Genomic DNA, 25,706 nt, shown 5'->3' with positions numbered 1-25,706 from the left:
TGAGAAGGCCTCATATGGGTTTGCCTGGCATTCTTGAAGGGCAGCTGAGATGGAATTATGAAAGCCAAGTCGCCAAGCCAAAAGGATCCCCAGGAACTGGCTTTCACTGTTGGGAGGAGGTTCCTGGGAGCTAAAGGGGAAGCCAGAGCAGGGGAGACAATGGAAGAGTATGAAGGAGGAGAAGCCAAGCAAGATGAGTATTGGGCAGTCTTCTTTGGATTTAGCTCTGCAGTTGGCACTGACCTTGGCGAGCAGGCGGAAGCTGCGGGGGTGGCAGCAGGGCTGCAGGGGGCTGAAGAGCAAGTGGGAGGCTGTCAGTGGTCTGAAGTGACTGGGAGCAAGGGCTGAACACAGAGAGGTAAATGGCTAAAAAGAAAATTCCTGGAGCAGGCCTGGGGTAGAAGAACCTCAGAAGGGAGAGAGCCCAGCATGAGCCAGAGCCTGAGTGTGGGGACCAGGCAAGGGCTCTTGCGTCCACTGAGTCCTTGTGGTGGGGAGGCCTCACCTGCCAGGTTGAGTAGGCTGCTGTGGAGTACGAGGGAAACCCAAGGGAGGGGGGATTACTGAGAGGGGGAGGCCGTGGCTGCCGACAGGCCCCAAACAGCTCAGACTCAAAAACAAAACAGGCTTTTAAGATGCCAAGTTTGATGAAATCTGAGTGCTGGAAGAGGTGGGAGTTTTCTCTTGGAAAAACAGCTGAAAGTCGAGACTGAAAGCTGCGAAGGGAGATGGGCCCTGAGGCCCCTTAGGCCCCCCCCCCTTACTGCCTGGGAGCCTGGGGGTGGGGTGCCGTCTAGGTGCTGAGCCTAAGAGCTTATAGGTTTGGGAGGGCTCTGTCTTGACCCTGTCTTTGCTGAGGATGGAGCTGCTCTGGGGACTGGACTGAGGTGGCCCCGGGTTTCCTTGGAGTGCCAAAGGGCAGGGTGGAGCCTGGCCACCCACAGAGGTTCCTTTGTGGGTTTGGTCTTACTGTGTCTCCAGGTGCGTGTGCCTCTTCGTATGTGTGTCTGACTTTGCATGTCCTCACACCCGTGTTCCCACACCTCTGCATGCCGCCTCTGGATCTGCCTGCAGGAGTCTGTTTCCACAGGTGCTTGTCACTGCAGATGCCCCTCCACAGGCACATGTAGGTTTCTATTTTTGCACCTGTCTCTTTCTCCTCGTAGTTCTCTAGGTCCCTGGCTGTGCATGTTTCTAAGGTGTCTGTGTGTTCAGGGACAGGGTGATACACTCATGCATAGAGGAGGGGTCAGCCTCACAGACAGTGCCACCCCAGGGAGCCAGGATATGTGCATGTGCATATGTGCCTGTATTCAGAGATGCCATGAAGCTGGGTAAGCACGGGTGAAGAGGTCTTACTGACAGACGGTGCCGGTGCTCGCCCCTACTGCCACCACCCTCCCCTCTAAGGCATCTCCATCTGTTAGCCTTCCTGATGCAGCCCCTTGCCTCTGGCCCAGACTCCGCCCCAGGCATCCCAGGCTTCTCTGGACAAAGAGACCTGTGTGTGTTCTCTAGGGGCCTTCAGCAGCTTCCCTCCCCCAGTCATTGCAGCCTGTCGGTCTAAACTTCCCACCCACCTCTGCCCTAGCCTCGGCTATCAGAACTCAAATACATACCCCAGACCCACCTTGTTATTTAGTGTTCCTCCATCCTGGTTATAGTCTTTATTCAGGCAATGTGCAGAAAAGCTTTCTGCTTTGCGTGATCATTCTTGATCCTCCTTCCTCCAGGAAGTCACCAAGATAGCAGATGAGAGGTGGAGTCACAGTAATTAGCTCTACTGCTGAGGGACATCAACCATGCTCCCTGTCCCTGTCGTGTGTATCCTCCCTGCCCCACCCCTTAGACACGCCCTCCCACATGCCCTGTCTTCTCTGAGCTCTGAGACAACCGGCAAGGGGTCAGGTCTCCCAACCGCAGTATCTGAGGGGCCAGCTGGGTGTAGGAGCCATTCGTGAACCACTTGGATCCTCACTCTAGGTGCATAGATATGTGTCAGTGGGGCAGACTTTCGATTGCGTGTGGTACTTATGTTTAGAGGCTATCCAGGACTAGGCTACTGGGTTGGTGCCTCTCCAAAGTCCCCCAAAGCCAGTGGGTTTCTCTTTCTGCTTTGGGAACAGTGCAGTGGAGGACCTGGCCGACACTGCGGACTGTATATGCAGAGGCAACTACAGCCTCCTGCACTGTTCTGGACTCTAGCAGGCGGGACCTGGGTGCGCTGCGTTGGTGGAGCAGGAATGCCTAAGGGGGAGCACCCCCCCCCAACTGAGAAGCAGGGTCCAGGGAGGGGGCGCGGCTGCTCCGCCTAGGTGGGGGCGGGAAGGGCGGCGCCCAGTAGGACTTGGACGCGGAGGCGCGCACCCGCTCGGACACAAGCGCGCGCAGCCTTTCCACCGTGGCACCCGCCTCTCCACCGTCGCCATGGTTACCGGGTGGCCTGGCGGGGGGAGGGGCCCTCCCGCGCCAGCAGCCCCTGTGCTGACAGGACCAGTTTGGAGGGGCTATAGCGAAACCCGTGCATCCCCCCTTATGGAACACGGGCGCGTGCCAAGGGTGTCCACATGTGAGGAGCATTGGGCTTCCTTTACAGCACCTGAAAACGAAGGGGCGTATGTGCATGGAGGGGGTCTGCAGTAGAGCCCATAGCGGGAAGCCAATTGAGGGCGGAGAGAGGGGAAAGGGCGTGGCTCTTCCCAGGGATGCCCCTCCCTTCCCCTGCCTTGCCCACCTTTTCGTGCGTGCTAGTCTAAAACACCAGGGTCTTACCACCTGCTTTCCTCCAAGCCCCACCTCCAATTTAACTGAGTGACCTTGGGCGGGTTTCCAGATTTCTGCCAAGTCTCCATTTGCTCATGTGCCTCATAGGGTTTTGGTAAAGATTGTCATTTTGTAAAGCTGTTAGAGAGTACCTGCAGCAGAGTGAATGCTTCATATTTGGAACCTTTTATCCCTGTGTCCAGAGGCCTCAGTTTTCTCAGTTGTTGATGGGTTGGAAGTGGCAGTGTGGCATGCATCCTCTTGAGAAATTTGCCTTGGTCATTAACCTGAGTGGTTCAGACTTCTGTAGACACAGCTCAGGTGGTACTGGGGGATGAAGGTGGCTAGGGGGCCAGTCACTCCACAGGCATCTGGGGAATGTCTGTTGTCCTTGACTGATAAGAGTGTGCTGCAAGCTCCCTCAGAGCGGGAAAGGAGGAAGCCACAGCAGGTCAGCCCTCAGGGGCTGACTTCCCCTCCTGGAGAGTGCTAAGAAGCGACCTTCCCAGCGCTGCTTGGGAGCCTAGCTGGCACCAGGGACTGGCTTTTAGGTCCTGCTGTTCAGTAGACGGCTCTTTACACTCACTGGTTTTAGGCTTTGGCAGTGGTGCCTAAGGGGTGATCTGTGCCAAGGACGGAGCCATTTGAGGGTGTGATAATTGAGGGAGGAAAATTAATTGTCCTTAATTTGGCGTAGGTCCCAAAGACCTTCCCCGTGTCAAGAATTCAGAGTAGATCCCTGGGACACCGGGCTGCCATCATGTGTACTACTCTCATTCTAGATCAGCGCTTTGCACCTAGGCCGTAGAGGCTGGATAACTTCTGTGCTCTGACTCTCGTAGGACCTAGCCACCCCTCCTGCACCCCAGTTGTTCAGACAGATAGGACTAAGAACCTGAAAGAACAAGCTTGGAGCCTTGGCCAGTGAGGATAGCTCTAGTTCTAGCTGCTTTGAGATCCCTGCACCCTAGTTATTCAGATAGATAGGAGTAAGAGCCTGGAAGAACAAGCTTGGAGCCTTGGCCAGTGAGGATAGCTCTAACTCTAGCTGCCTGAGATCCCTGCAGCTAGGAGGGAATGTGGAAGATGCCCTAGGCCTCAGTTCTTGCTCTTATCTTCCAAGTGGTACCAGGCCAAGGAAGCTGTGCATCCAAAGTCTTCATTTTTCTCTTCTCTCTTCCTCCTGCTGCTGTTTAATATGATTCTTTCAAGAATCAGCCGAGAGTCAGGGCACTGCGGGATCATACTTACAGCCAAAGAGACCCAAGGTTTACATTGGAATTTATAGGGCTGCGAACGGGGGAAGTGTATAGCCAGTTCCTGGCCAAGCCTGGAGATTCAGGGCCATGATGGAAGATCTCCTTAACCCCAGCCAGATACCCTTCTAGGGTGTTCCTAGAAGTTGCAGCTTTGATGGGGTTCCTCGGCCTGCTATGGCTCCTTCAGCTTCATCTCGTCTGTGCCCCTGGGTGCTCCTCTTAGGTTGCCAGAGTAGGCAGGGAAAGCAGGAGCCATCACCCTGCCCTTTACTTTTCTCCTTCTGAGGCTGAGTCTTCCTGGCATGGGAGCCTGGGCGCAACTTGTTCCTACACACTAACCTGTACCAGGTATGTGACGGGGAGGAGCAGAGTGGTGTCTGTTCCCCTCACCACATAGCCCGGCTTTTTTGCCGAAAGATAAAGGGCAGATATTCTTTGTGCCCTCATTTGGTGTGCCCAGAACCAAGCTTGGGAAGAGGGGAGGTACTGTTGAGTTCTGCAAAACACTTGATGGTTTTGTTCCAATGGGAAGGACTTCTTACCAGCCCAGAATGGGAAAGGGGGCCCCAGGCTGTAGTGCCAGTATCTGTCTGTCCCAGTGCCTCAGACCTGGTTAATTATAACTTCTAATAGTTACTGGGTACCTGTTCTGTGTCAGATACTCCTCAGCACCCTGGATTCTTTTTCTGAGGGAGTCTTCAAGGTTATCTTTATAAGGTGGACACCTAAACCCAGTAGACAGATCAAGCATCAGTGAGGCCCTAGAGGTGGTAGTTAGCGGTAGAGAGGCCAGTCCCACATGGTCTACACTGTTCCAGGGCTTGTGTTTCCAGCTCTTGGTGCTTCTGAGAGGTGGAGATCGGGCAGCATTGTCTCAGCTCATGGGGACTGCTTCAGGAACCTAAAGCAGGAGTGAATGGGTCAAGTGGAAGTGATTTCCTTTTTGAGTTACCAACTCTAGGAAATATTGGGAGGGTTTTTATTATTATTATTATTATTATTATTATTATTATTATTATTATTATTATTGTTTGTTTGTTTTTGTCTTCTTAGCCTATGCATACTCAGACATGGCCCTTAGGCTTTATCCTGGTTCTCAGGGTCAGGAATGAGTAAGAAAGGCCAGGGATCAAGACTGCAGTAGAGAATGATCAGAGGCAAGACTAGAGTTAGGTCATTGGTAGGCAGGGCCCAGGGTCAGAGACCTGAGGCTCTGCCACATAGTATAGCTGAAGGGATGCAGGCCAAGGAGAGAGATCATGTGTGCCGACAAGGAAGTGGAGGCTGGACAAGCGCAGCCTCTGGTGGGGCTGTGGCTATTGATGCTTGGGGAACTCTATTTCCCTTGCCACCCCCACCCCACATCCATATAGCACTTTGCCGCAGCCAGCAGATCATTGATCTCTGTTCTTCCCAGGACCTAGAGAGATAAGTGCTGACATCTTCAGTCTGTGCTTCCAGACCTGGCAACTTCCCAGCAGGGATGTGGTGCTATGGGCCCTCCTGCAGCCCCTGCCTCGCCAAAAGGGACCCAGGACTCTGACTCCTTATTTGGAGTAGGGCTTGTGCTTAGAAGTCAGGGGTGGGAAACAATAGTGTATTATGGGTCCCAGATAATCTGGAAGTCAGGAGAAAGCTACACAGAGAGTTCCTCAGAGGTGAGCAGAGACAGTCCTAATGCACATGTCACTCTTTGTTTGCAGAGGATCAGCTGCCATCTGGGTTCCCGACTATCGACATGGGACCTCAGCTGAAGGTGGTGGAGAAGGGTCGCACTGCCACCATGCTGTGCGCAGCTGGTGGGAATCCAGACCCTGAGATCTCTTGGTTCAAAGACTTCCTTCCTGTGGACCCTGCTGCGAGCAACGGTCGTATCAAGCAGCTGCGTTCAGGTGAGCTGAGTTAAGGCAGAGTGAAGGTGTCATGAATACCTTGGGGAAGACAGCTTCCAGCCTAGTTCAGTTAGATGCTGGGGGATGAACTTTCTAAGGAAGACTGGTTATAATGTCCCTAATGTCGTCGTGGACCAGATCTTGCTTAGGGTCCTTCTAGGATGGTCAGGCACCACCACACTTTAGGCCAGTTTTGCTCCTCCAAGCATGCAGGATAGGCCAGCATGGCAAGCCTGAGGAAGGTGCCCCTGGCTTTTCATCTACGTTTCCAGAGCCCAGCCCATGTCTCTGCTTCTCTAGGCAGCAAGGTTTGCTGGGGAAGGGGCTGGTGATACTTGATTCATCGGGCTCCAAATGGAGCCCAAGAGCCTGAAACTAGGGGATCTGCCTCTGTGCTGTGGCCATCAGAGCTACCTGTCTCCCTCCCACGGATATCTCAGTTGAGCCACCTTGGAGCCCTGGGAAAAAGGATGCCATTGTGACCAAGAGGGAAGTGTCGCCCCATTGATCGATCTGCCTGTGAGGCTCCCGCCAAGAAAATGGATTTTGATTTTGTAGAGATGGAGTGGGTGGGAAACAAGGCTCAGAATCAGCTTGGTTGCATTCTACACCCTATAGCAGCTCAGGATAGACCCACAGACTTAGCTCCAAAAGTCCTGCTGGCTGGGAGAAGGTAGGCCTCTGCTGGATGGCTTGACCTACCGCTGCCCATCAGTTGTAATGCCAACATCATGAAGGATGTATCCGCCTCTCTTAGGGCTCTGCTGGCTTCAGAGGTGCACACCAGTCCCAGCCCCTCCCTAGCCACTTGCATGAGGCCCAAACCATTTTGGTGCCCAGGAAGAAGAGGGAATGATGAGCCACCCAGCAGGGCAGGATTCCGGCCCCAGCCATGGCCGCCTGAGACAGCCCACGAAGTGTTAGCTCATTTAATTTAATTAAAACTCAACAAGATGGAGGCAGCTGTAGTGCAGTTAATTAAAACAGCCATAATCAAGGCAGGAAATGGTCCGGCAGCGTTCGTGGCTGCTGCCCAGCGCAGCGCAGAGGCCGGCATGGCTCGGCTCCCCTGTCTTTGCTCATGGGTGCCCCCAGGCAGGTCCCCCATGCTGCCAGACGGCCCTCCCTGCAGGCCTGACTCCTCCCCGGAATGGCATTGACTGTCTGTGGCAGGCAGCAGTTCTGGGAAGGCCCACTGTCTCCAGCATTTGTTCATCAAGTATTTATGTAGCTCTTGCTGTGTGCCAGACCCTGTGCCACCCCTCCCCTGCCCGTCACTCCCCTGGATGCTGCTCAGGCCTCTTCCTTCTTGTCCTCACAGTGGCCAACAGCCCTTCCTCTTCCTTGAGCAAATGTGCTGCCCTCCCTTGGGCTTTACCATCCCTGAACTCCTCTAGCTGCCCTGTTGTCCTTGCCTGAAGTGCTGGTTCCTCTAGCCCAGAGACCTGCCAGCCTTGCTGACAGTCTGTCCTCTGGCAGGCAAATCCATTGCTCCTGGCGCTTCAGTCACCACTCCTTATCTGTCCTATACTGGTCAACCCAGCCCAGATATCCTGTATGAGCTCCAGGTCCTACGTTCGATGCCGTCTGGATTTCACACTATCATAGATAAGCACTGACTTCTTTACAAACAGCCATTCCTTGCTCCCATTGACCATTTGTCCATGAGAGGCAACCCACCCCCCCAAATAAGAGAGACCCATCACTCCCATTTAGTAAGGAACCACATCCTCTTCATGCCTCACCAAATGGATCTCAGGTTGGTGCCCTCTTCTCTTTCTGTTGCCTCTGTTCTAGCCTGGGACACCACTGTTCTCCCTGCCTCTAGGCTTCCTCTGAAAACTCTGTCTTCTGGCAACTGTTGGTTTTGCCCATTCATCCTCCTCCTAGACTCTGAGAGTCAGTGCTGGACCCTGGGCTCCTAACCCTTGACCCTGCCTGCGTGGACAGATATGTGCTCCTGGTCAAGGGACCCTGCTCACGTCACATGCCGGCTTTATCTCGGCTTGCTCTATCTACATGCACCTTATTAGTTCTGTGGCCTTAGTTAAGTTAACTTGGTCAGTTTTCATATCTTGCAGAGTAGCTGCATTAAGGGCACACAGTGACACTCTGTGGCCTGGTTTGTGGTAAAGGCTCTGTCCCTGCCTCCCGCAGCTTCACACTCGCAGGTCACCACGATGACCCACCCTTGCCCACCTGGCCCTCCACTCACTTTAGCTCCCTCCACTGGGTGCCTGTACCCAGCTTCCGGTTACTCCCTCAAGAGCCACCCTGCTTCATGCTGCCAGCATTGGTCTCCAGCCCTACTTACCTAGGCTGGATATGGGAAGACCTGGGACAGATTTGCTTGGTAAGGTGCCCCTCCCCACCATACCTGGTTCTCTCTACATCCTCATTGAGGAATTATTTTATTGACCTTTGGGACTTATCACTGAAGATGATATCTACTCATTTGACCTTTCCTGCTACCAGGAAGCTGTGACTTAAGGATCATAGATAGACTAGAGAGGGCGTGTGTGTCCAGGGCTTGGGATGAAGCCGTGTGGGGACATCCCTTCACACAGTGGGTTCAGGTCCCTATATACTTGCATATTTTCAAGGATCCTTGTGGTTTTCATGTCACGGGACAGTTCACACAGTGCTTTTCCACCCTTTATTACCTTGGAGTCTCTTGCAACATCTCTGCAGTAAGATAGACCATGATGATTATGTCTACTTTCCGAAGGTCAAGGGGTCACACATGGAGGTCCTGGGAGGTCACCTCAGTGTATTCTAATGGCATATCCTAACCCTGGAGTCTATGAGAAGCAGACTATCAGAACTCCAGACATTTGCTCATCAGACCTCAGGTCTGCCTGGTGGTCTCTATAGTGCTGCCAGCATCTGAGCCCTAGCACATCTGTGCACATCAGCTCTGCTTGAAGGGCTCTTCTTTTGCTGCAACAATGTGATCCGCTGCCTCAGTACCCTAATGGGCCACTTGAGCTTGAGACCTCCGGCAAGCCCATGCAGAAAGGGCGCCTGCTGTGGCCGTGGCAGAATCTGGACTGTCAAGTGGAGATGGTAGCTCTGGCTGTAGGAGGAGGCCATTGCTCCCTCGGATGAGCTACTTGTGGCTTCTCCCTCTGCTGGCCAGCCCCACACTGACTGGAAGTGCCCATCTACGCTGCACTGCTCTGCCTTTGGCTGGGTCTTCCAGAATAGTGCAGTCAGTGTGTGGTTACGCATCTGAGCTCGTTAGCACGAGTCTCCTGGGGAGGCTGTCACTTGTGCCCCTTCAGTCCCATATACTTGTCTAGTGAAACAGAAGAGCCAGCTTCTCAGTCATGGGAACCACAGGCTCAGGGCTTCAGTGCCAGGCTGTGTACACTACGACCCTCACCCTAGCTGCAGCCTAGGCCATAGGAGGTCAGCGGTTGTCAACTTTCTGGTCTTAGTATTGTTAACTTTAACTCTAAGGACCTTAAGGTAGTTTTGCTTATCTGGCTTATACCTATTGATGTTTACCATATTAGACATTTAAGATAGAAGATTTTAAATATTTACTAATTTTAAAATAATTTAAAAACTATCAAGTGTTGACCCAAGTAACATTCTAAAATAAAAAAAGATAATTGTGTAATTTAAGAGAAAAAATATTTAGTTAGGAAAACCTCCTTGTTAATGTGGAGCTTAAATGTGGCTGCGTTCAGCCTGTTAAAAGTACTACAGGTTGTGCACTCTTCAGGAAGTGACACTATATATTCATAAGAGAAAACATTTAAATAAGGCAGATAGTTCTGGTTTTGAAACAAGGTCTTTACTGTATAGCCCCAGGCATGATACTCTACAGAGCCCAGCCTCTCCTAGAACTTGCTGCAATCACCCTGTCTCGGCCTCCCAAGTGCTAAGATCACAGGCAGACTCCACACCCCTCCCCAGTCTCAGTATTGTAGGAACTAATTGAAGGCTTTATTCTGGTGGGCTCCCTAAAAGGTTCTCAGTAATTCCCTCCTCCCCCCAAACACATACACACACACACACACGCACACGCACACACACATAAGCACGCACGCACATACACACACCCCTTCAGAATACACATGGAGAATCTCTATGTTGGTTTATTCTCACTTTCCTGTATGAACACATCACTCCCTCCCCAGCCACCACCTTTGCCTTCTAGCTTCCACATCTGCAGGATGTCCATTAGGAAGACTCCAAGTTATACTGGTTAGATCCTGTCCTCTCATGTAAAAGCCAGGCCTCCTTTTCCTCATTTGTACATAGAGATGGGTATTTTTTCCACTTGGGTGTTGCCAAGTTCAGTGAGACAGGAACTGCTCTCTGGCCCTGAGCACTTCCAACCCAAACCCACTGAAGGAGCTAAAGAGGGTGGGTAGACTTGTATCTGGGTCTGTCTAGAAGTTCCTGGCTCCAGTGGTTTGAAGTGGGAGTCTTGGGACAGGCTCCTGTTGGAAGGCAAGCCTACTCAAGGTCCATAACAGGCCAGGCTTAGAAAATCAAGTGCCTGCCCCTTTTGGCTGCTGATCCCCAGGGGTCTGAAGCACCAGACACACAAGGGGTGGGTGCTGGCCCCTTGCCTCTCACCAGATAGGCTAAGGAGCTCTGACTACTCTATCCTAATAGAGTCAGGTGGGTTTTGCAGGCTGTTAGCCACTGGGGTGTGAGCTGAGTCCCATGCCTCCCTTGTTGGATGCAAGGCTGGTCATGGTAACCTGTGTGAGCTGTCCCCTTAACCCTGCCTGATGAAATGCCCTGGTTTTGTTTTGGTAAGAGCTCTCCTTGGACAAACTCTGGGATTTGGGTGGTCTTTGGGGTGGGTGCTGTTCCCCTTTCTCTCCATCAGCCCAGCCAGCAAGGGTCATAGGAGCCCAGTCCCACCTCCCTGATTCCTGTCAGTACCTCCACTAGCTCCAGCTCTCTAAATCCCCCAGAGCAGTGCCAGTGACCCAGGGGACATGCTTCACCCACACTCAGCCTGGCCCAGCCTAGTGCTTGCTCATACAACCCTTGAGTCACCTACACTGAGGCCTCAAGTTCTCCATATAGTTAAGGCCCTTTCTAGTGTTTTGTTTTATCTGATTTGGCTTTGTGTGGCTTTCCTTCCTTTTGTACTAATGTTTCTCTCTGATCTTATTTGCATTCAAATTACCTCGCCAGGTGGTTCACCAATCAGAGGTAAGAATGCTGTCCGTGCATTTCGCCACGCCACGCCACGCCACGCCACGTCACACCACGCCACACCACACCACTACTGTCGCCGTCGGTCACCTCCACTCCATCCCGTCCAGTCCGTCACCTCCCCATACCCATCCTGCCCTTTCCAGTCTCTTCATCTCCAGCTCCAGCCCCCTCTGCCACCAGCCACCACACACCTCCACTCTTCAGTCATTTCCTCCTGTGGACTCATCCATTACAAGTCTGCATTGTGGACATAACCAGCTGAGACCACCCAGGATGGCAAGCCCTGCTACCCAGGCTTTCTAGGCCAGCCCCACAAAATGGACCCATTTGGTTCCCATAGCGAATCCTAGCCTGTCCCTAAGGCTGGTGTAGATAGAGACACTTTCTCCAGGAGAAAGTGGTTGGGGAACATGACCAAGTCTGGCCTTTCCCTTAAGATTCTCCTTTTTCTTACGTTACTATGTGACCTTTCCTTTAGTATTTTGGTCCCGAGGACAAAAGAGGATCATCCCTTATGTCCCTTCAGCAGCAAGGACTAGAGATTTTTAGATCATTTTAGATGGCAGTTGGGAAATAAACAGACCCATGCATAACTAAGTCAGCTTGACCTATCAGCTTGCAGCCCCCCTGAGCTGCCTTCATGTAATAGGGTTCTGTAACCTACTGGTGAGAAAGCATAGATTCTGAGCTGGTAGAGGTCAGGGTTCAAGTCTGTCTCCTCTTAGAACTGGAGCCAGGGCCACCCCTCAGGGCTGTGTTACCTACAGGAGAGTGAGGATGGGTACGGACAGTTTGCCACATACAGAATGGTAGTTTGTGTTTCTATCCCGCCATTTTCTTCCCACGTTTGTCAATATTTGTGGGCACATCTTTGCCCTCTGTTGAAGGCTGGAGAGCTCAGGGGAGAAGCTGGGGCTGGGGAGTAGCTATTTGTTGCTCTGATAACAGGACTCGGTTTCCCTTCCCTCTCTGCCTCTCCCTGCACATCTGTCTTCTTAGCACACACCCACCCTGCTTTCCCTACTATTGGTTCTGGGTGTCAGTACCAGATTTGGAGATGTCTGTGTGCGAATAGATTCAAGGTCTGTACTGGATAATGTCCTAGTTTGCTTTCTATTGCTATGATAACCATGACCAAAGTCAACTTGGGGAGGAAGGGATTCATTTGGCCAGCATGTCCTGATTTACTGTCTGTCATTGAGGGACGTTGGGGCAGGAACTCAAACTGAAGCAGAGAAAGATAGTGGAGGAGAGCTACTTACTGACTTGCTCTCCTTGGCTTGCCCAGCTTGCTTTTTTTTATACATCCAGTACTACCTGCCCAAGGTTGGTACCACCCACGGTGAGCCAGGCCCTCCTACATCAATGGTTAGTCAAGAAAATATCCCACAGACTTGTCTACCGGCAAATCTAACAGAAGCTTTTTCTCAATTGAGAGTCTCTCTTCTCTTATGACTCTAGCTTATGTTAAGTTGACAAAAATAACAAGCACAGGTCTCCTAACCAGACCTAGACTCTTGTCCCATGGGGAGCTTCCTCCTTCCATCAACTCAATCCCAGGCACTATTTCCTGTCCTCAACTTGTGGCACCTGCTGCCTGTCTCCTCCAAAACTTCTATTGAGCTGACCATGGGCAAAGCCTACCAGCCAGGGCCCTGATCCTCACCTGTTTGAGTGAACGTCTGCTATAATAGTGTCCATTCATCCCATGAATGTGACCCATTGGCTGCCAGTCGGCACTGCTGTTACAGTTGCTGGGCATTTGCCTTGTGCTCTGATATCCGTGGGGAGGCTGGGGTCAAGGCTACGGACAGGCTAGCTAGCCCTTTTCCTCTGTGTTGGAATCCCCCACAGCTCCTGTTGCCATGGTGCTGATGGTGGAAGGAGGAAGAACGGGGTTTGAGGAAGCTGAAGCTGGGGACCCAGAGTGATTCCCCATGGGCCTGGGCTGTGAGAACACAGCTTGAAATTCCCTCTGAGGTTCCTGTCCAGTCCAGTTAGGTGGGACCCGGCAGGTTCTGTCTGTCCTGTGTGGGCGTGATTGTCAGTCGGGGTGGAAGAAGCTCTTTAGAGCTGTTCCAGCTGTTCATGCAGGAGGTGGTTTTCTGTCAGACTGTGTCCTGTGGGGGTTATTAGCTGTCCATTGGACTGTCCTGTGTGGGTGTAATTGTCTGTCAGATTGTTCCAGGGAGGGGCGTGGTGCTTTGCCCTGTGGGTTTCTCTGACATAGATAGATAGCCCAGTTTGCTTTCACTAGCAGTTTCCAAGTGTTTATTGCTGGGGGTGGGGGTGGGGCGGCATCAATTCGAATGATCCTCCACCTTGAGTTCACTCACTTGACCTGACAGTACGGGTCCCAAATGCAAGTTTCATTCATCCCCTCAGAGGGTCTTTTCAGCTACCCCCACCCCCAGTCTTGCTTGGCTCCTGTCTGTCCGTCTGTGGCCAGGAGCAGCCCCTCAGGGCACTGGCCCAAGTGGGAGCTACAGTCTCCATTAGCCTTCTGAATTATGCAGAAGCCTCTGTGGGTCGAAGCACTTTAGCAGGACCAAGCTTAGGGAAGTAGCCGGAAAGGGTGGGGCTAGCAGGGTAGAGGTAGAGTAGGAGATGGTGGGAGTGTGGCCCGAGGCTGCTGTGCGCCAGGCCCCAAGGCAAACGAGGAGGTGACGGTGTCCCAGGCTCTTGTCTGATGAGCTTGTTTAGGAATTCCAGACCTGTGGGTCTGTAGGCTTTGGGGACAAGAATGTTGATAAGCATGATTACTGGTAACTAGCCTTAGGACTCGGGACAGTGGTGGGCACTCTATGGACAGCCCCTGGGTGGCTCTTGCTTCTAAGGACACATTCTTGATTCTTGCTTAGAGGGACCTGGCTCATCAGAAAGAGCTTCCTGGAAGCCACCCAGGCCCTATGCTGTGGCCCAGGCGAGCCACTGCAGCTGGGGCTATACTTATTGTCGAGGCCTCCGCGTCCCAGGCCACACTCACCATGGACCATGACCCATGTCTTCTCTTGTGTCCCCCCCACAGGTGCATTGCAGATAGAGAGCAGCGAGGAGTCTGACCAAGGCAAGTACGAGTGTGTGGCAACCAACTCTGCAGGCACACGCTACTCGGCCCCCGCCAACCTGTATGTGCGAGGTAAGAACTTGGCCACACCCGGCTCTGTCAACTTGGAGCCAAGCTTCACCTGCCAAGCATGCTGCCTGGAGGAGACCTTGGTGCAGATGCTGGAGGGACTCTGCAAGCCTTTCCTTCCCATCTCTTTCTGCAGCAGTGCTCTCCGCCGCCAGCTCCGTGGCTCCCAGGGGCCGTTCTACTAGCAGCCGCCACTACTTGCCTTCTTTCCCCTCAGGCCCTTGGGGAAGCAGACACTCCCTCTACCCTCTCACCCCTGGGAGCATTTGTATCTTTTGTAGGTCTTTGCTACCTGGTCCCAGAGCCCTATGGGAGTCTGGAGCCTTCTGAGCAGACACTGCTGTTCCTGTGTGTGTGTGTGTGTGTGTGTGTGTGTGTGTGTGTGCGCGCGCACGCGCGTGTGTGTTGGGGCTGGGGAGTGAGGGCACAGACACATGCGATTACATGTGAATATACCTGTCTGACCTGGCTCCCTCCTGCTACCCCAGCAGGCTGGACTTTAGGACTCTGGTTCTAAACTTTAGATCTGGCAGGAATGGACCAGATGGGCCTTCCAGGAGTTCTATGACCAACTCCACCCCTCATGTTTCGGGCAAGGCTAAGGTAGCTGTGAGCCCCTATGAGCATATTGCCTTGGGCATTCCTACTTGGGGCGAAATGGACTGGGGGCTACTTACAGTGAGGTCCACAGCTGAAGGGTCTGGGACCGGTCAGGGGTCCCTCCATGATACAATGAGAGGTAGTCTAGAAAGCATGGATCCCTCGTTGGGGATGGCTGAAGGAAAGACCAAGCTTCCCTGCAGCTCCCCTGCAGTAGTAACTCCATCACTTAAAAGCTCCCTCCCCTCTTTCTGAGGATGGTCTGACGTCTCTCCAGTTCATGAGCCCAACTGATGGCAGTGGTCTGTCTTCCTCTCAAAGCAGTTTGGTAGACTTGCTTACTCAAGGTGGAGAGGTGAAAGCTGCCAGCTACTTACTGAGGGCCAGCAGTGTCCCAGAGCACATTATGGTTTTGGAGGGCTTGCAGGTGTCAGCCTGTTAGTGGACCAGAGGGGCTGTTTGTATTAGGCTAATTGTGTTCCTTCCTAGGAGTTGGGAAACCCCTATCACTGTCCTTGTTGTTGGGTGTCCTGTATACCAGTCAGTGAAATGACCCACTGCCTGTCTTTAGGAACACCACCAGGACAGAGACCAGGAACCCAAAAACTTCCTGAAGGCAGACTGAAGTAGAACTGGGAAGAGCACACGCTTAAGCCCGTGCTCATCCCGGCTGGGTATCCTAACAAAGGCACAGGAGCCTGCCAAGTTCCCTCTGGGAGATTAGCAGCTGAAAAGACTCTTCACAGGGACTAGCCGTCTCCTCCCTCTTCAGCCAGGGTAGCCCCCGTTGGCACATGGCACATAGCTACACCAGAGAGAGGAGAATCCAGGCAGAGCCTTGGTAAACCCTAGGCCAGCTGTTTAAGCATTGCTTGATGGCCATTTCCTAGGGTAGAGCTGCCAGAGGCAGAACCAAAGCAGAAAAAGGACACCCAGATTCAAAAAGGATGATGCGGCCATCCACAATAGGCACCGCACCTGTCCAGCTAGCACTGTCATGCAGGCTGTGGCCAGTGGCAGGGCAATGGTTATCTCTGGAAATAGGCTGAGGTGGCTGCTAAGGCATTGACCAGGAGACCCTAAATTCCCTGGGGCATCCCTACCTTCAGAGTCCCTGCTGTCCACATGTGATTGGCTTGGACATTACCCTAGCTGGATCCTGCCTTATCCCATCTCTTGGGATAAGCGCCACTTGAAAGAGCTTTAGGAGGTCAGGGAGGGGTATAGGAGCTCCTTTGCTCTCAGCCCTTCCTGTCTAGAGCCTAACATAGCCAACCTGGCCTCTGCAGCTCACCCTCCGGGCCCTGCCTCATATCTAGAACCCATCTAAATCTATGAGGGACCTTTGGTCTAGGATTTCCAACCATAAGGAAATACCTGCTCACTGGGACCCTTGCCTGTAGTGTTTCCAGCTTTCTTGTGTGCCTAGCAAAGCCCCATCAGCCCCAGGAGTGCTCCGGGACTGCCTGTGTAATGCTAATCACCAGCTCTGTATTTGTAACTCTGTATGTGGGTGGATAGGCATGGAAGAATCCTGCCCCACCCCAGTTCCTATCTGCTGGACTCTTGTCTCCCAATATAGCGGCTTCAAGATGTCAGTCCATAGTAGTTTCTGTTATCACCCTGAAATGGAAGTCTCCAGCTCTTGTCAGACCCTAAGCCCCTGATTCAGGCGAGTGTGAATTATAGCTCAGGTGTTTCTTATCCTTTGCACTGTTGACATTTTAGACTGAATACATCTCTGTTGAGGGCCATTCTATGCATAGTAGGCTATTTAGAAGCATCCCTAGCCATTCAGGTACCAGCAGTGCTTAATCAGACCCGTCTAAATAACCACAACTCTCTCCAGACTGTGGTTCCCAGGGTATTTTGCCCCTGTGGAGACCCTTTGCTCGGCATTGCTACCTCCTGAGGGCTCCGTCTCCATCTCTAACTTTGTTCTTCTGTCTATTGACTCATCTTCTCAGGCTTAGCCTCCCCATGTTCTTCCTCTGTTCCCCAAACTGTCGCCTCTCTGAGGCCCTAGGGCTGCTACAACCGATGGGGGCAGTCCATGGGCCTGTAAAGCTCCCAGCATTCTGCCAGGTGCACAGGAGGCACATGAGAGTCAGCTGTCTAGGTTTCTGTTGGGCTAGCGCTGGAGGACACAACATCGTACACTTACATCTAACTTTATTCACAGTTGCTTGCAGTTCCACCCACAGTCTAGCAGGCCCAGGCACGCTGGGTAGACCAGCCTCTTTCTCCATCACCATCTGACTCCCTCCCCAAGTGACTCATTCTCTCCTTCCATCCACGGCGTCTCTCCCCTCCGGCTCTCCAGGCATATAGCTGCCTGGGTCAAGGCAGAACCCTGCCCTTGGCAAAGCCTGCCTTACCTGTACCAAGATCACCAGCCTCCTCATTCTCTTCAGGGACCCGGCATCTGAGACTCCACTGTCTGGATAGAGGACGTTGCCTCCTAGCCTTTCTTCCCACAGGCATCCAGATATGCTCCTCACACTGGTGTTGGCGCAGCATGGGGCTTCCTCACGGTGGTGGGACTGGAGTGGCTTGTATGCCTCGGTGGGTTTGTGAGCTGGGTGGACCCTGACCCCAGAGCCTGATAGGGTCTGTCTGAGCGGTGAGGGTATGTGAGGCATGGGGACTAGCCCGTGCCCCACTTCTACCCCTACCTGCTCTGCCCTCGTTGTCCCTGGCACCGCTGGTGGGCCCTACCCTGTCCACCGTGTCCCTCCATGAGTCTTGAGTCCTCTGTGAGCGGCGTGGTCCGTGTGCACCTGTGTGCACGTGTGTGTGCGAGGGGCACAGGAGTCCTGTCTTGTCTCTGTGCTGTGTGGGCAGATAGAGGTTGGCCTGTTTTTACTCTCTCTGTGTTTCTCCTTGTCTTTTTTTATTCCCTCTCATCCTCATCGCACTCTGCCATCAACCCAAACTCTCATCTCTCAGATCAGCGAGAAGGTTGGTCGTTTTCACTTCTTATCCATCTACAGTTCGCCCACCGACTGTGCCCGTCAGTTGGGACCAGCGGGCTTGGTCGGCTCCCTCAGGCTCGCTCCAGCCACGCCTGCCCGCCAGTTGGCCTCTTCTCAGTGTTTGGGCTGGCTGGCAGGCAGGACCAGGGATGGGTGGGCAGGCCTTCTGCCCTGCATGTTCCTGTTGCTTGACCCTGATGCAATGTGTGTCTGCATGTCCCCTTAGCTCTGCTGTTGGAGTGGCCATACATGCATGGTGCACGGCATAAAATTGTACCCCATAGAACTGCACCCTGCTTTGTACCTGGACCAGGCTAGCTGGAATGGTTCCAGGAATGGTTGTGGGGATCTCTGTCAGAGAAACTGTAAAGGCTGAAGCACTTGACATGTAGGGGGGTCGGGGAAGCGTCTACAATGTCCCCACCCACCCTTATGTAGGCCTAGGAGTTTCCCTAAGAGAAGGTGGAACTACAGGGGACAATAGGAGGAGACTAATTTAGAACGACTTGTCCCCTTGAGATCTTGCAATACACGACACAGTCCTGCAGTGTCTGCCCTGTCCTTGAGGCCTCCAGATCCTTACCAGTGCTCTGTGAAGCAGACTGGCTGTTCTGAGACTTAAGACCAGCCTTGGTCTGCCTCTCAAACACCCTGATGGCCGTAGTTCAAGGCAAGTGGCATCATTTTGGTATAGTGAGTAAGTGTCCCAACATTATATCTTTTCTGTCTCCTACCAGGTTCAAACCAAGGTCACCCTACCTGCCCAGACCCCTCTACGAGGGCTTCCAAGGCAGCCTCTATGCCTCTCCAAGGGTACAGTGTATGTGGGTTGCTGACCAGCTAACAGCCCTCAGTCCCGCGCTGGGCAGTGGCACTGAGCATTTAGATCCAGTTTGCCTATGCCTGGAGTGACTGAATTGTCACTGCAACTTGCTGAGGCCTTGAGTATCTGTCCAGCTCAGCCTTAGGTTGGGCAGGGCTTCTTGAAACTCCCTGGATCCCCTCCCAGATCTGTCCCTTTGAATCCAGGCCTATACTTCCCAGTACTGGGCCAGCAAGGGGCTAGTGGTCCTTTACGTCTCATGTGGTGTAAAGGGTTAATCACTGGGCTTTGGAGGGGTCCAAGGAAGAAGCGCAGCACAGAACCAAGCTACCAGGTGGCCTCTGTATTGTGCTCTGTGGTTTTGAGTTTACTCCGGGAGGACAAGGGAGCCAGTCAGGAGGAGGGCTGCAGCCTGGGCTCAGATATCAACATAAGCCTCCCTCCATATGCACTCCTGAGCTCTGGGGCATTTCGGTTACACCATTTCGCTGACCAGGCGGATCTGCTGGGGCGTTCAGAAAATAGTCATCAGCAGACAGCCCAGTCCGCAGCCACTCCCCCCACACCCCTTCACCTACCTTCTGCATCCTTTGTTCTTTCCCCCACCCACCCTGTGGTCCCACCAAAAATAAACGCATACACAAATATTTAACGGGAAGGAGAAACGAGTTTCTAAATATTCCGGGGGGATTTGCCGGGCTGGTAATTTGTTTGGTGCTGATAATTGCATCTTACATTTTTCTAGCTTTACTTAAAACTGTGTGCCGGGTGTGCCAGCATTTAATTACTGCTCTGCGGCAGCCACAAGGTTATTTATTAAAGAGTTATTTTATCTTGATACAGTGGATCCTGCCCCTTATCCCCTCCTTAATGTTGTGTTATTTTCATCAGAGAAATTTCCGCAAGTGAATGCAGATTGCGGGGCTACCTCCCCCTGCGATTAGGCTGTCACTCCACTGAATGCTGATACCTCCAGGCGCCGCACCACCCTATTATAGGGGGTTGTCAGCGCAAATAATTAGACTTAAAAGTTACAGCTGAAATATAATCCAGAAATGGCAGGGCCCTGTTTTGGAAATTGTCTATAAAATGTCAGCACTAAGGATACACGGGGAACGGCAATAGACCAGCATTGTTGGAGCCTGAGATTAGACCCTAAGTGCATTTTCCCCAGCTCCAGTTTTTTCTTCCCTGCTGTTGCTTCTGTCAATAGACTGAGTCCAGGGTGAGTCCTGCTCCCTTTGGAGGCCCTGTGCTTGTGGTGGCCGGGGGAGGATGGTGGAGATGCTATGTTGAAGCATCAACCACTTCCAGCTGTTGGCACAGGGGTAGCTGTCTAGGCTGGGCTAGGACACAGGGCCTCTAGCATTTGGGGCACTCTGTTGCCTCTTTCCCTTATTTTCTGTAGATGTGCTGGCCTGCCTGAGCTCTAGCTGATCGCCTTCCAGGAGTCTTTGCATGTGGCTGGACCCTAGTGTCCTTATATAGGAATGTAGTTATCAATGGAACACCTGGGGCCTCTGGCTGAGTTCCTTTCCTAGTGAGGGGTGACCCTGACCTCACACCTGTCTGTAGCCACTAGAGTTCTCCCTATAGCTTGCATCTTGGAGGGAAGATAAAGGCCATTCTTAGTATCAGTTCCCACAGGGGCCTAGTTCCTGACAGTGGCTAGAGATGGAAAGGAGAGGCCCAGGACATTGGCCTGGCTCTGAAGCTGATCCATGAGTCTGCTGAAAACACTGTCCACCAGTGACTATCCAGGGGTAAAAGTTTGGGCCCCAGGTTTATTGGCCAAAGACCTACTTCCTGCTGTATAACCCCTGGCATCTGATACCCAGTGGCCTCACTTCCATTAGGGTTCCACCATTAACTAGAGCCAGACGTCCATCCTTGACCTTTCTCCTGGTGTCACTGTCAGATGTCCCATCTGAATGCATCTGGAGCTCCATCTTATGCCAGTGCTAAGACCCCATGGCCTTCATGGCTTTCGAAGATAGAGTTTTTACCACACAGACCTGTTCCTCTGTGTATATAAAGGCAGATGTGTCACTTCCTGTGTCAGCGTTGACTCTGGCCCTCATCTGCAGTTGAGACATGGTGAATAGCCAGGGATATATAAACCCTGTCTCAAAAAAATAAAGAGGGGGGGGGGAGGTGGCTTCCTCTGTACCTGACTCCATGCCCTTCAGTGAAAAGGAGAATGACAGAGAGGCCTGTTCAGTTCCAGCAACTTCTGTGTTCTGAACTCCTCCATTCCTTGCTAGGCCCAGACTTGGCTTAAATGCAGCCCTGTGTACCTATTCTTCACCTTGTAGTGCCCAGCCCTTGTAGGACCTTGTCTGAAGCTCAGAAGTGCCCATGCCCTGGGCTGGCAAAGCCTGCCTGTACCTTCTGCCAGTTGAGAGTTCTTGAAGGGGAGTCTGTTACCATGGATCACTTGGTAGCCATGACCCTGGGATTTACCTGTCCCTTGTCATGAGAACTGCTGTATCTATGATACTGTGTCATCAGCCATGTAGACTCCTGATATTAACATAACATGATAAAGAGGCTTGGCAGTGGTGGCGCACACTTAATCCCAGTACTCAGGAGGCTGAGCTGAAGACCAGCCTGCTCTACAGAGTAAGTTCCAGGACAGCCAAGGGTACACAGGAAAATACTGTCTAGAAAACCAACAATAACAAAAAGGATAAATGATAAGGGAGTTGAAAAGATGGCTTAAGGGTTAGAGCAATTGCTCTTGAAGAGGTCTAGGTTCAGTTCCCAGCACCCACATGGTGGCTTACAGCCATCCGTAACTTCAGTTATAGGCTCTCAACATCCTCTTCTGGCCTCCGGGGGTTCCAGCATACATGTGGTATACTTATGATTGTGCAGGCATACACACACACACATATAAAAAAAAAAAAATAGGGCTGGTGATTTGGCTCAATGGTTAAGACCTCTTGTTCTTGCAAAGGCCCCGGTTCTAGTCCCAGTCCCATCCTGAATGCCTACCACCTCCTTGGGCATAAGGCATGCATGTGGTGCAAAACACCCAGAATAATAAAATAAACCTAAATAAATGGGTAATAAAATAAGTTTCTGTTGGGCAGTGCACTTAATCCCTGTACTTGGGAGGAAGAGGCAGGCAGACTTCTGAGTTTGAGACCAGCCTAGTCTATAGAATGAGGTCCAGGACAACCAGGGCTACACAGAGAAATCCTATCTCAAACAAACAAACAAACAAAAACAAAAATAGATAAATAAGTTTTTAAAAAGAGACTTGGGATAGAAATCCATGTATACTAGAGAAAGCAAAATAGAAAGTCTTATGTTACAGAACTAGGAAGCATAGAAGTAGATTTGGTGTTGAGCAGGACTGGAGCCAGGTCTTCAGTGTGGTCAGGCCATGGATCGCCATAGCCTCTCACTGTTCCTCCACTGCTCTTATCTTTGTACTGGAGTAGGTCCTCCTCCGCCTTAGGAAAGGAGAACCTAAGCTCAACTGCCCCTGTAAAGTGTGTTGCTGCTCTCATCCATTGTGCAAACATCCAAAGGTTGGTTGTTACTTATTAGCCAGATCTAGATTACATACTGCAGAGTGCCAAGGATGGAGAGATGGCTCCCCTAGAGAAAATGAAGACGGAATTGGAAATGTTGCTCAGCGGTAGACTACCACACCTAGCATGTATGAGTCTCTGAGTTCAGTTCCTAGTACTCTAAAAAAGAGAGGAAGAGAGGTGGGGGAGGGAGGGAGAGAAGGATGTAGAGGGAGGGTAGGAGGAAGGAAAATATAAGGGTGCTGCTGCTTCAGGCCAAAGGTGGAAGCTGGATGTGTACAATACACTCCTGGTAAATGTCTGACGTGAGTGTGGGGAGCAGGCCCCGTCTGCCATTCACTGGGACTCACTTGGGGCTGTCAATATTGTGATTCGGCCCATAGGATTTAGTGAAACTGGCATAGAAGGTGTGGAAGCAAGTTCTACCCAAGGTCCTATAGGCTGGCCATGGAGCATCAGGAACCACACAGAAACTTCATTAATTAGGGAAACACCAGTTGTCCGTGGAGAGCTCGGGAGTTGGTTAGTGTAAGAAGTAGAGGGACCGCAGAAGTGGTGTTATTTAGATGTTACTAGTAGAGGGAAATGGATTTTGAAAGATGCCTTCGGCAGACCCTTAGTACAACCCGGTGACTTTTACTAAATGTCTCAGCTCTGAGCTTCAGTTTGACCTCTAGGAATTGAAGTGAGGTTGAACCTGGTGGTCTTTCCAGGGATTCCACCTCTGCTTCTGTGGCCTGGGGCTGTGTGACATGCTTCTTACGTACATCGGTCCTCTGCATGTCTGGGCTCCTCAGCAAGAGTCCTCAGAGACCTGTGCTCTCATAGTGGCCCTCAGGTCACGTAGGCTTGCTGCCTGTCCTCGCTAGCCCTTTGTGTAAGGGTGACCCTCTAGGATACATCTGAGCCTCTGTCAGCAGCTGCATGACCTGTCTGCATGTCAAGCATGCCTATGTGTAGCTAGGTCTTGTCCACCTTGCCCCCTCTGCATGCTTTGAATGTCTGTGCCAAGCTTGCCACTCCGGGGTTGGTTCCAGGCTTTGCCCTGGCCTGAGAAGCCCAGGACAGTTTCTGGCCAGGGGAGTCCAAGGCTGGGGGTCGTGGCTAGGCACAGCCACCCTCCTTGAGAGCTTTACTCACTGGTGCAGAAAGCTGTCTGCTCGGCACCCTCATCATGTTACTGCCATCCTCATGCCCATCCTGCCCGCGGACCACGTCCCTGGCCCGCCCAACCCCTCATACCCCGACTAGCCCTCCTAAGGGGCCATCCACATTGTGGATGGCAAGGCCCAGCAGGTAGTTCTGCCATTTTCTCTTCTCTCCTGGGGCCATGGCCTTAGGTGGAGATATTGACTCCAGAGAAGGTGGCCGTGTTACTCTCCCAGACTGATCCTTTGCCCGCCCCAGCCATGCTCTGAGGACCTGGATTTCTCTCACTGATTCCCCCATCTGGTCCCTCTGGAGACACAGGAGGAGGGGAGTCAGGAATAAGCAAGAGTGGTCATTGGAGGGCCACCTGGACTGTGGCCCTAACCAGGCCTGGCTCTTGCACTAAGTCCTGGGTGACCTTGGCTGAGTGTCCCATGCCATAAGATGGGAGCTTGGTTATGCAAGTTCTCATTAAGAGGTGTTCCAGATGGTCCCTGAGTGCAGGGACTACTTCTGTTCCCAAAGTGAGGTGGGAAATGGTGAGCCGGGCCCCAGGGACACCACTCCTCCTGTCTCTGAGCATGGGCTTGGCTCTGAAAGAGAGGCTTCCTTAATGAGGGGCCCCTGCCCTTCTGTCCCCCCTCGCATCCTGCCCAGCCTGTGAGTGCCTCTCTCCCTCCTCCCGCAGTGCGCCGTGTGGCTCCTCGTTTCTCCATCCCTCCCAGCAGCCAGGAGGTGATGCCCGGCGGCAGCGTGAACCTCACGTGTGTGGCAGTGGGTGCACCCATGCCATATGTGAAGTGGATGATGGGCGCCGAGGAGCTGACCAAAGAGGATGAGATGCCAGTCGGCCGCAATGTTCTGGAGCTCAGCAATGTCATGCGATCTGCCAACTATACCTGTGTGGCCATCTCTTCATTAGGCATGATAGAGGCCACAGCCCAGGTCACAGTAAAAGGTGAGTGTACCGGTGCCTCAGCCAGCTGATGTTTTCCTCTGTCTTGAGGCCTATGGCAGATAAATAGGAGCTAGCCTTGAACTCATAGAGAGCCTCCTGCTCGTGCTCCCCAAGAACTGGGGACACAGCTCAGTTGGTAGAGCATTTACCATGTTGGAAGCCCTGGATTCAATCCCAAGTACTGCCAAAAGGAAATCAGGATTTAAGGTAGGATTAATTAATCATGTCACTCCTCCTGGTCTTCCTTGGGATGGAGCCCAGGGCCTTACACACGGTAGATACGCACCTATACACCTAGCCTTACACCGTTTCCTTTTATGAAAACAAAAGGTAGCTTTCAGGGGCTCACGTAGCTCTGGGAGTCACCCAGGAACATCATCTGGTCTCCCACTCTCAGTTTCTGCCAGCCACACAAAAACATACTGTTTTAGTCCCCCCGCGCCCCCCCCCCCGCGCCTGCTCCTCCTCTGTCACAGTCAGTGGCCCAGCACTGTGAGGCGTTGCCCGTACCCATCCCCACACCCATCAAGGGGAGGCTATGTTTCTCCTCCTGTCCTTGCTCACATTTGCCATCAACTCATTTGCTGATTATTTCCCCAGACTATAAAATTCCAGAGAGCAGGAATGTGACCACAAGCCATTGTGGCGCTGAACAGGGTTCCTAGGACTTAGTGGCCATTCTTCATGCAGTGATCGTGGGCCTGGGATTTTGCCACCTTCATTTTGAATCAAGTCATGGGGCCTAGTGGCAGAGCTAGCAAGTTTATGGATCACTCTGAACTCTAAAAGGCCAGTTCCTTGTCAGAGAGAGAGAGAGAGAGAGAGGGAGAGGTAGAGAAGTAGAGAGAGAGAGAACTTGGTACAAGTAAGTGTAGAGGAGCACCAGGTAGGTCCCTGCCTAGTGTTGGCATGTGAATTGTGTGGGACTTGACAGGACCAGGAGGTCTGTTTGTTGTGTGAATCACATGTGCTAATGTGACACTCCTGTGTGTGTGTGTATGTGTGTAGGGTCTTAAGAGTGACTTGTTATATACCAAAGGGCTCAGGTTCCTTGGACTACCATCAGACCTAGCTGCACTATCTCAGTAACTGCCCCACGAAGTCACCTCAAGCTTTTCAAGCCTTTTTTTTTTTTTAAAGATTTATTTATTTATTATATGTAAGTACACTGTAGCTGTCTTCAGACACACCAGAAGAGGGCATCAGATCTCATTACGGGTGGTTGTGAGCCACCATATGGTTGCTGGGATTTGAACTCATGACCTTCCAAAGAGCAGTCGGTGGTCTTCCCCACTGAGCCATCTCACCAGCCCTCAAGCCTTTTTTGAAGGAGGGTTATGGGCATCAATCACACTTGGGTGGCCGTACCCTGTGTTTGGTTGATGCCTTGGATTTGTCCTCAGAGTCATGACATCTAAC

General features: G+C 52.2%; 1 protein-coding gene across 15 annotated transcripts in view; it reads left to right on the top strand.

Annotated features, from left to right (window-relative positions):
* The window catches only part of Ptprf (protein tyrosine phosphatase receptor type F), an 82,606-nt gene that overhangs the window by 28,486 nt on the left and 28,414 nt on the right, over nt 1-25,706 (top strand). For 8 of the 15 annotated variants that reach the window (XM_031378424.1, XM_031378427.1, XM_031378423.1 and 5 more), the window contains exons 6-9: nt 5,726-5,914; nt 11,081-11,098; nt 14,133-14,243; nt 24,018-24,287. In XM_031378424.1, the coding sequence (XP_031234284.1) occupies nt 5,726-5,914; nt 11,081-11,098; nt 14,133-14,243; nt 24,018-24,287 (588 nt within the window). The remainder of the gene's footprint in view (nt 1-5,725; nt 5,915-11,080; nt 11,099-14,132; nt 14,244-24,017; nt 24,288-25,706) is intronic. The other 7 variants (XM_031378429.1, XM_031378425.1, XM_031378428.1 and 4 more) reach the window with 1 other exon arrangement.

This window comes from Mastomys coucha, unplaced genomic scaffold, assembly GCF_008632895.1.
Source record: "Mastomys coucha isolate ucsf_1 unplaced genomic scaffold, UCSF_Mcou_1 pScaffold18, whole genome shotgun sequence".
Lineage (NCBI taxonomy): Eukaryota > Metazoa > Chordata > Mammalia > Rodentia > Muridae > Mastomys > Mastomys coucha.
The sequence above is the reverse complement of the archived record's forward strand: the minus strand, read 5'-3'. Positions and strand labels throughout refer to the sequence as shown.